The sequence below is a fragment of the Atractosteus spatula genome, chromosome 25 (genome assembly GCF_055471065.1).
Source record: "Atractosteus spatula isolate fAtrSpa1 chromosome 25, fAtrSpa1.hap1, whole genome shotgun sequence".
NCBI classification, from domain to species: Eukaryota; Metazoa; Chordata; class Actinopteri; order Semionotiformes; family Lepisosteidae; genus Atractosteus; species Atractosteus spatula.
Genome location: NC_142730.1, coordinates 8316441 through 8327525, shown reverse-complemented (window position 1 = coordinate 8327525; position 11085 = coordinate 8316441). Strand labels below are relative to the sequence as shown.

General features: G+C 46.6%; 1 protein-coding gene across 1 annotated transcript; it reads left to right on the top strand.

The window, feature by feature from the left end:
• The first annotated feature begins 1246 nt into the window (after positions 1-1246).
• Positions 1247-8715, top strand: LOC148815307 (immunoglobulin lambda-1 light chain-like). Its single transcript, XM_088905834.1, has 7 exons — positions 1247-1310; positions 3316-3500; positions 5497-5811; positions 6370-6687; positions 7563-7676; positions 8205-8257; positions 8444-8715. The coding sequence occupies exons 2-7, from the start codon at positions 3440-3442 to the stop codon at positions 8501-8503; spliced, it is 921 nt and encodes a 306-aa protein (XP_088761960.1). The 5' UTR covers positions 1247-1310; positions 3316-3439; the 3' UTR covers positions 8504-8715.
• Positions 8716-11085: the final 2370 nt, after the last annotated feature.

Below are 11085 nucleotides of genomic sequence, written 5' to 3'. Positions count from 1 at the left end.
ATAATGATAGTAAAAATAACAATAATGATAAGCTTTATTTTATATAGCGCCTTTAAAGGTGGCTTCTCAAAGCACTTTACAGAATGACAACAACAATAAATAAAAAGAAAACACCAGATAAAACACAATGTCAATATACAGAGGAGACCGTGGATGGTGGTACTAAGTAAAGGCTGTCACCCCTAGAGTGTAGACGGGCTGGGGGGACAGTAAGGAGGCCAGAGTTAGAAGAGTGAAGGGTGAGAGCTGGGGAGCAGGGCGATAATAGTTCACTATCAAATAGCTTATTCGATTTTCTCCATTTAATCACAGTGGAGCTGTAACACACAACGATCGTAATAAAGGTTTTGTTATTCTGAAAAGGAAAAATATGATTTTAATCAAAATTCATTCGGCGGTTCAACAGGTCTGTGATGGACTGGCGTCCCGTCCAGGGTGTGCACCGCCTTGCGCCCGGCACTGAATTGGAAGAAACGATGAGAAAATAGACGGTGGATCTGGTTGAGATTTGGGGATCAATCGGTCTTCTGCAGATATATTGTCACGGATATCAGGACACAAACGCCTTTAAATAAAAAACTTCGAATAAGGTTGGCTTTTCTGATCGACTGTAATAACACGGCTGTAATTACACGGCTGCTACTAGGCGGGGGACTGGTGTGTCCTGTTAACACTGAACTTGGCAGCTATCGCTTTCACTGTGTTCATAGCGAACGAGCTTCCCTCGCAGATCGGAGCCGCGTGGAAACTCTCCGGCCCAGCTCTCCGGAAAATCACGCGTCCCCCGCGTGTCACCGGCTGCTCACCAGTTTACTCAAATGTCACCGAGCCCCGCGCGGTCTTATTTCGCCAGAAATCACATATCACGTCAGGAGATAAAAAAAAAGAGCTCGGAAACTTCATTCTGGGACAGCAGCGTGTCGCAAGCGGCTGCGGTTTCCAGATTCAGCCCGCGCTTTGTTATTTAGCGGGGTCTGGCGGCCTGGCCTTCCTCGGAGGCGTCTCGGCTGCCCTCAAGCGAGGCTTGTTTTCACAACGCTGCCTCTTACCGCTCGGTGACCTAAATCCAATCCCCCCTTTCTCCGCACAACTGTCTCTTTTTGGATTGCGCCCACACGCCCCACGAAACCTACGCTTGTTGCTTTTAACCTCGCCTGTTCTCTGTGACCGAAAGCCGAAAGCGGCCACTGGGCGTGTTTTTCGCGTACAGGTGATCCTTTTCCTCGCCGTCCGTCTGCACGACCACAACGGAGCATCTTTTTAAAGCTACTTGTCGCTCTGTGATAGAGAACGCCGCGTTTACCTCTGTGGTAAGTATTTATTACACAATTTAAAGTTTTCGTGCTTTTCCGTGGCCGTGAACGTCTAATTGAGTATGGCGCTGTTAAACAGTTCCTCATTACACCTCAATCTTACGGCGCAAATGTAAAACCCTTCGCTTTATTATTATAGGAATACACTATAATAAATAAATAGGAATATATATATATAAACAATTTGAAGATTAAATTCTTAAGCATTTTCTCGGTTTTGTTCAACTAAGGTCATTAATTTCGAAAAGAACATAGGAGACATTCAAACGAAATTGTGAGTGTTGCATTTATTTAGATTTGGTCATTGTAATCCAATCTAAATTAAAAACAATAATGCTACAGCCGACGCTTTTTTAACTGTAATATACAGTACTTATCTAACGTCCGTAAAAGTTCAGCTGATGCCAAGATGTCAGAGCTGCGGTCCAGTCCGGTTAGCTGTATCACCGGAACTTAAACAGCAGCGGAACCGACTCGGTTCCATATAGCAGAGAGCTTTAACAACAGCTGGTGAGAAGAGGCAGCTGGGCTTGTATCCGTTTTCTAGAGCAGCTTTTTTGATCGTCTTCTCCTCTGTCCCTAATAGCTAGACCTATTGTTATTTCTTTTTAATTTTATTTTATTGAGTACACGGTCATAGCATTTCCAAAATAAATTATCACCTGCCCAAACATTTGTACGCCCACCTACAGTACTCGCTTCTGTTTAATTATTATGTGGTTGTCACCTCGCTCACCACTCAGCTGTGCTATACGAAGGCTGGAGTTTGCCTGCAGTAAAATCGGTAGGAATTGCTTTTCGGTACGTTGTACAACAGTTATCAGGGCACAAGGAGTTGAGTTCACTAAGTTCTCCTTCCGTTGCGAGCGTCGATCCCAATGAAAGGCTGCTCACTGAAAACCCGAAACAGACCTTCGTGCATTTTAAATAGACTAGAAGTGTATAAAAGGTACAGTTTATTTCCCTAACGCGTGAGGCGAATCAAGCGAATGGCTCATCAGCAGTGGGATGTAACTCCTTTGCGTTTGGGACTACAGATGGAAATCGGCTTTGGAGCGAACTCTGGTGTATTTTCAAAATTAAGCGAAATCGCGTCAATATCAGTCCACCAACTGGTCCCCAAACCAGAATTTTTAATCCGATCCTCAGCGAAATCCATCGGGAAGCCTGTAAAATCACAGTCGGCGCTGTTTCTGTTTGTGGCTCGAACGTCTGTACTCCTGCATCTGTAGGGACTTTCCAAATTTCCAACTTCTTTTAAAGTTCTAATCCCCGCAGATCCCAAACAAATCATTCTGGTCATTTTAGATAAAAAAAAATATACCGTTTAAAAGTAATCAAAAAGGAGGGATCGAAATTCACCTTTTGTTCACATGTCCAGTGGAAGTGGACTCTTACTCTACGCGAGTAAGATGTGTTGAAACCATGCGCTTGAACCAAAAATGCCTTTATACACCCCTTCCAGTTGATAAAATATCTTTTTTTTCTGTGAAAGATATTCTGGAGATCACGATTGTTAATAACAATCTAAATAATTGTAAATGATTATTAAAAATATTAATATACAAATACACTGCGAAAAACATTTTTAACCAAATGAGTCGAATATCTTCTTTCTTCTGTGAAAGATGTTCTGGAGATCACAATTGTTAATAACAATCTAAATCATTTTAAATGATTGTTAAAAATTATTAATATACAAATAAACCGCGTAAAACGTTTTTAACCAAATGAGTCCACCAAATAAAGTCTCATTTCCAAAGACGACCTGTAAAAATTTGCAAATACAATTTTTTTCAACACTTTTTACAAAAAAGAAAAGCATGTGACTGAAAGATTCGAACCCACGTCTTCCGAACAAGACTCCTAACCATTACGCAACACGTGTGCCCTAATTATCGTCTGTTGTTATTATCAGTAGTACTAAAATTTGGAAATGTTTTTTTTTTTGACTGTTTTCTGTGGTTTACACAGGCGATTTCCTTTGTCTTCTGGTCTCCAGGCAACGGGCGCTGTGGGCAGAGACGCGAGCGCCCGGCCGACCTGTTTGACTCGCTGGTGGGGGGGAGCGCGCTCAGCTCGGGCGACCTCAGCGCGCGGCTCCCCGGCTGCTGCAGGACCCCGCCATGCGCGAGCCCCGGTGCGGACTCCTCCTCGCCTGCGTCCTGGCGCTCGGGGCTGCTCCGGGTGAGGGACTTAATTCTGCGCCTTTTTATAACACGGCTTTGCCATTTCGCTTACGAGCCCCACCACCTGTTAATAACGATCTGATATCACTTCCATCCTTAATAAATAAGCCTTATTTAGGCTGATGTGGAAACAAAAACAAGTGCAACTCGAAAGCTGCGCTTCCCAAGAGTTCAACACACATTCGCACGTTTTCCGAAAAGAAACAGAGAAACAGATAGCTGTCGAAGCGATGCAGAGCAGCGAGAGAGAGACCTCGGCCCTTGTGCTGACGTCTCGCAAAGCGCCTTTCCTGCTCCTGGGCTCCCGGTAACACAACTGAAAGCACAGAGTGTTTGGGAGCTCAATAGCTCGGCTTTGAGCAATGAAACACCTACCGAGTTTAACAGTCCAGTAACTTGTGAGAGTGGTACATCAGTTAAGGGTTCAATTAAGAAAAGAGCTCAGCCGTCATGAAATATGCGTTAGTCCGTACATGTGGCGCATGAGTAATTAATTAAAATGTGTAACCGCCTTTTTCAAAGAGCTATGTCGGTTCCCTTTGTCTATTGACAAATAGACATCGTATCACCCTGATCTTTAATCAAATATCTACTTGGTTTGAATTCCTTAACAAAAACCTGTATAATGCAGTACAATTTTCCACGTGATAAAGTATATACTGTATGTACGATGCGCGTTTTTTAGGCTAAAACCGAATATGTCATTTGTTTTCTGTTAGTCGGTATTCAACATTAATTTCACTGCTGGGGGATTTTATCCAAAGAGACTTACGTTTATACGGTAGTAAACTACAGTGAGCAATTTATGTTGGATGTTGAAATAAAAATAACGTCCGATTGATTTTGACGGATTACAATACCGAAGAAGTCGTATATTTGTTCAGCAGTGACCATTTGATTCTTTGCACATCAATTAAAAGGTTTTATTAAATGACCCCCCGCGTCTCTATAAGTAGGGTCTCATGATATTTAATGAACATTTAAAAAGTTTTGGCTCATTTTTCACATGCGTCTTCCATGACGTTGGTTTCTCGAATACTTCTGAAAGGCAAAGTCGTTTTCAGGTTTGGGATTTTGGTTTTCGTGATTATATGGGTGTGGAAGATACGGGTTAATTCAAATGAACTAATATGCACGATAGCAGAAACATTAATTTTCCCTTAGTCCATCTATGAGTGCGACTGTGTGCAGACAAACAGTGATGTTGCCTCTTAACGACACCCTGTTGTCGTCTTAATTCTAAATGTTAACGCGTTGATTTGCTAGTTGTCTTGAATGTGTAACAAACCTGGGTTGTCTTGTGGCAACACCCATTTTTTTCGAAAATAGTCTCTTTTTGATTATGCTCTTGTTTGACAAAGATGTACATACTGTGTATTATATATATATACTGTATATAGGCTTACATGTTTGTGGGTGTTACGTGTAGCTTGATTTCAAATATTTGGTTTTGACTGTAAAAATTACAACATGTGAAATCATACTAACGTGGCAATACTCAGGCAAAATGCGTAAACGTCGCTGAGATGAGCTATTTTATGCCTTTACTTGTGATGGTGTTTAGAAAGCTTTTTAAAATGGCACACATAAAATAACCGGAAGCCCCAGTCTTCAGCTCAGTGCTCAATTTCCGTTTCGAGAACAGGGGCTATAGTACCCAAGCCTCTACAAAGTACTCAATTATTACTGCGAGGTTTTTCAGCATTTCATTTGACCGGGTTGAATTTTAATTTTGTCCAGAACGACTGAAAAAGAGCCTGTTTCAGGGTCTAACAAACATAATTTATGTTTTCGAAACCGCGTCACATCCAAGTCATCTTCATCATCGTCATCATCCAGATCGAATAGGCACCCCCCCCCCCCCCAATCTATTGACAAATACCTATTTCATCACACTGCTCTTGTTATATAATATCTGCTTTGTCTGCATGCCTTAACAAAAGCCTGCGCTAGGCAGCCAGCCTTTAAAGGCGCCTCTGTCTGTGCGCTCCCAGCAATAGGCCCGGTGGTATTCCAGTACCCTCGGCTGGTCAGAGTGGAGGAGGGGGGCGCGGCCGCTCTGGCCTGTGACGTGGCGGGCATGACCGGCGGCTGCTACACCGTCTGGTGGCTGCAAGTGAGAAGCGGGGGCGTGCTCAGGCCTTACCTCAGCAAGGACGGCGAGGCGCGCTCCCGGGACGGCCACGGGGGCGCGGTCTGCTTCCTCAACATCACCGGCGCCGCGTCCTCCGACTCCGGCACCTTCTACTGCGCCTTCAGCTCCGGCGACCTGGTCTATTTCGGGAATGGGTCGTCCTTGATCGTAACGGGTAAGTAACGCCACTCTGCCGCCCTCACACCAACATCACCCCTTTTCAGCCCGACTTTGTTGTTCTGCTTTGTTCATTTGACGTTGTCATTGTGTTGTCAGCTTGCAACATGTGTATGTTTATGCCTTATAAAAAGATTAGGATTAATAATAATAACAATGATTCCTTACACTTATATAGCGGTTTTCCGGACACTCCACTCAAAGCGCTGTACAGGTCATGGGGATCCCCTCCAGCACCACCAGTGTGCAGCCCCACCTGGATGATGCTCCAGTCCGCCCCCCACACACCAGCTCTCAGTGGGGAGGAGAGCAGAGTGATGAAGCCAGTTCAGAGACGGGGGTTATTAGGAGGGCGTGATTGGTAAAGACCAGGGGAAATTTGGCCAAGACACCGGGGTAACACCTCTACTCTTTTCGAGAAACGCCCTGGGATTTTTAATGACCATAGAGAGTCAGGACCTCAGTTTAACGTCTCATCCGATGGGCGGGTTAGTCATGATCTTCACGGGGAGAAGATTGCTCTTCTGCCTCATTCCTCTTTGGTTGCTCTGTGCAGGGCGACCCCCGGCTCCCCTCTCCATGGCTGTGCTCGCGCCCCCCGGCCCCGAGCCGCCGCCTGCAGCCCCGGCGCTCCTGCTGTGTCTGGTGTTCGGCGCGGACCCCGAGCGGGTCCGGCTGTACTGGCGGGTGTCCGGGCGGATCGAGCCGGGCTTCACGGAGCCCCCCGCATTTCCCGACCGCAGGAAAGACGGCGCTTCGGGATCCGTCAAGAACCTGCTCACCCTCCCGGCCCAGACTTGGAGCAGCGGAGTTCCGATCACCTGCGTGGTGGAGACAGGAAGCGGAAGTAACATGAGCAAAACGGTCCGCGCGGGTGAGAACCTGAGCGACTCGCACGTGTCTGCACAGCGCTTCTGTTTGATCTGAATTTAAAAAAAAATTACATCTGATTTAACACCGCCAGAAGGTACATGTGGCTTAAAAAGTTAATAATATTATTCCGTCTGATGTAAATACATTGCACATACGCGAACTCGCTTGACAGGCTGCCGTCTGAGTCAGCCATTTTCATTTTAATAATGCGATTCACAGACACAAACAGCTACAGTACAGTTAAACAGCTACAGCCAGTGGAAACACTACACTCGCTGCCTTCTGCATTGACTGACGTCCTTCCTGCTAAACCGATGGGCGTGTGCCTTCTGATGAGGAAGGCATGAGATGCTTTTGCAGATGACTATACATTAGTGCTGGCCGGGTGATGTGAATGTCTCACGGCGGGCAGGGCGTATGAATCACAGGTGCGCTGTCCTTGTGGTCTTCGTTACCGGCCATTGGAAGGGTTTGCGCGCACTTGGCCGGTGAATGTCAGACTGGGTTTCCATGCTGCGCAACAGCGACGCCTTGTGGCCGCAGCTGAGCAGGGCGCCGGGGGACGCGCAGGTTGGACGGAGAAGCAGCTGACCGCCCCAATCTGAAGAGGTTCTGCTTGTTGCTCTCCTTTGTATTAAAGACAGCTGGCAGCGAAGAGTACAGAGAGTTTCAATTCGAATTTGGCGGCACTACGAACTACAGGGCGGAGGCATCACTTAAATATGAGATTAAGCATCACCAGATTGCTATTAAAGGGCCATTAATTCTAGTCAGAGCCGTGAAGAAAGGCTTAGAGTTCAAGGGCGTCCGTGTCTATTCTGGAGGACTGGGCAGTCTTGATGACCGCGCAGCCCTGACTGTCCGTCGTCGCTGCAGGCGGACCCGGACACTGCCCGGCCCTGACTGCGGCTCTCGCGGGCGCCTCGGCCCTCCTCGCGCTGACCTGGACCGTCCTCGCGGCGCGCGCTGTCCACAGAAGACTCGGGTCAGGTGAGCGAGGCTGCGCCCAGCGGACACGGCTTTCTCCAAAACAGAAAGTTTTGTGGTATTCCTTTAAACCTAATACATTGGGGGGTATGCTCCCTACTGATTCTGGCGCACAGTATTTCGAGTGTTTTTTAGACTTTATCGGTCTCTGACGTTTAAAGAACGCGAATGCGAATACATTCCGAAGGATATTAACATGAATACCGCTACACGGATCTAGCGGTGTTAATATTGGACGGCCCGTCATACGGTTGTCATTAAACCCTCAAAAAATAACTGAAAACCCCGACTCGTCTTAGTCCCGTGCCCTCTTTGATAAATGACTAGGGTTTGGGGCTTTTTTTTCCTTGAATGGAAAGAATTTAAGAAGTTCGTTCCACAAGACAAACACTGACATTTCATTACAGCGCCAGGAAGCCCGGTTAGGCCACTCCGCTCAGACTAAATGAGCGACAGAATGAATGTTATTTCTGAGAGGCAGAGGCCATAAACCGCCGCCGGTCGGCTAACCAGCCTGTTTCCTGTCCGCAGGCAAGACGAGAGCGGTCTCTGCCCGGAGCACGGCGCAGCACGGAGCGTCACAGGTGAGAGCTGGCCGCCTCCGTCTTTCACGACAGGCAAATCTGACCAGCCTCCTTTTAGATCGTTAATCGTTGTTTGTTTTGCCTTTTTACGAATAAACTCGAGGTCTGAGGTCTGTCCTCGTTTTCTCTCCGCGATATCCTGCGCGCTCGGTGCCACCAAAGGTCCTGCGTGTGTTTGATTGACAGGTCGAGGAGGCGGTGCAGTACGCCAGCCTGCAGTTCGAGGCTCGCGGCCGGAGGAAGTGAAGAAGACACTCAGCCACGCTCGACGTCCTGCGGGGTGACGGGGCGCGGTGCTCCATCACCAGCGAGCTGTTATTACGGGGCTGAGGCCAGAAGGGGGCGCTGTTCTCATTTTTTTATACCAAGCCTGCGCTCCATGTTTCCTGATCGTAGGAGACGACAGTTTCTGAAGGCGGAATCTGTATTTGAATAAATGTCCGATCCGGTGCCTTATTATAGGGGCTGTTTACTTTTCTCCTCGTCGAAAGGCAACCAGTACGTTTCCTGTCTCTTTTTAAATCGTGCACAGTCTCAGGCCGTGGAGAAAGGATCTGCAGAGGTACATCTTAAACAGAGATGGAGTACATCTGCCAGATACCAGACCCTTAGCAGGACACTGGTACTGATTTAGGCAGCACTGTTACAGGACAGCAATGCACTTGGTGGTGATCATGTCCCCAGTGCTCATTTTGTGTCTGAAATGTAGACCAGTGCAATAATCACTCCTTTTTTCCTCCAGCACGTGCATTTGTACGGAATCTGTTGCATTCAAAGCAGTTTCATGTCAAAACAGCTGCTGCAACTGCCCTCGAACCACAGTCTAATGCTTGGTGTCCAAAAGTATGGTATATGTATAAAGTTAGGTAGACTGTAATGTCTCTGGTGAGGTTACACTGTGTGCTGTAATTCAGGGAGGTGTTGATTGTGTTTTGGTCAATATGAGCATCACTGCTGAAAAGATGCCCTGTTACATGAGTTAATGAGGCTGTCTTCTATGAAATGATACATTGCTGGAGGTTTTATTACAGCTCCATCACAATAACCAGCCTTCCGGTGGGGGGTGGGGGGGGGGGGAGGGGTGAGAGCTGAGCCTGTTTCCATGCTGTGTTTTGCACGAAGTGTGATTGGTTCCCATCATGCCTGGACTGCAGGAAAGACTCCTTATCAACGTTGAAACCAGGCGGCTCTGCAGCAGCGATGAGTGATGTCATCCCTTCCAGCTGCTGCGGGGGACAGATGTTCCCAGCTGTTGGGGTGACTTTGCAAGAAGGCAGAAATTCAAAGAAAGCATTCATCTGAAATTCATTCAGTTTGGACGCGCCGGCCGTGTTCGCTGATCCTATCTCGAGATACCAGACAGCCCTCCTTTTGTTTTCACTCAACTGAAGTTTGAAAATGAAATGACGTGTGCTAGAAAATACTCCGAATTGGAAAACTGACAAAATTTGTTGATCTGAAGTATCCTTTAACAGTTGCGGTATCCTTTTTTAAATCATTGTTTAGCTCGTTTTTCAAAACGGAACAAAAACAAAATAGTTTTCCCTTTTCCCATTTTTTTAGAAAAAGGAACAGTAATGACTACTGATGGGGGCGAGGTGCTATAATGCTATAATACTTGTATACGAGTGTAGTTGGAATACAGCTGGAACCCATCTATCATGGCTGCTGTTTGAAACAGAGGAGGAAACGTTAATAAATCACACTGATGTCTGGGATTACTTAATTTTCCACAAGGACAGACAACTGTTTTAACTGCCGAGATGTTTCTGTAAGGTCTTTCCCTTTTCGAGAGCGTTGGAGAAACATGGCCGGGAGAAGGATCTGGGTCTGTTGGATGAGGAAACAAACACTGCAACCCCCCCTCCACACACACACCTAACACACACACACTTAAAATATTGGCAGCTTCGCTATGACCTCATCCTCTCGAAAAACAAATGTTCCATGACCTCCAGCGTCGAGTCGTAAATCTTCCCCTTTCAGAAGGAGGGAGAGAGAGCAGGGAAGCTTTTCTTTCCAGACTTTGAAATCAAGTCAGGCGATGATTTATGTGTGCGGGGCCATGTTGCCTGCGGGGGGGATGGGATTCAGAGTGACGTCACTGTCCTGTTTGGTTCTCTGGAACCAAACCAGGGGCCCGAGATGTCAGGAAAGGCGCGGATCCTGCTGTTTCACTTCAGTCATCATGTTGGTGTAAAGCAGAAGGGGTCTTCCAGCAGCTGCAAGCACGTCAGTCCTCCTGCGGCAACATTAACAGCAACGCTGCCGTGTTCATTAAGAGCGCCCTTTGACCTCACCATTCGGAGTGAAAGAAGTTGTTTCTCTGGCATCTGGAGAAAGAGAGACCACAGACAACAAGTGCAGCAGCGCTCCGAAAAACAGTACAGGTCTTACTCCTGGAATTAAGACATTAGCTAATTAAGTCATTAGCTAATTGGTGAATGTGGAACATCAACCCAGCAGGGCCCAGCCACCTTAGGGGAGAGGACACAGGATCACTATGGCTGAGGAAAAATGAGCCTCGTAACTTTAAACACACAATTTACAGTATCGATATATCTAGAATAATTATCCCCCAGGGCGTTGGATTCATTTGTAAGGCTTTCAGTTAAATAAATCTTTTATACCCAAGCCACATTGAAAATCCGTTATTGCTGCCGAAGTGTAGGAGCTGGAGAGCCACAGGGTTCTTCTGCTATTGCTTTTGCAAGAGTGCTTGTCAACTTGAACAGAATCAATTAGTGACATACTGTATTTGCTCGCAATTCCAACAGTTTCCAAGTCATTGCAGAGTGTGGGTTCTGTCTCAAATCTTCAGGATTTTG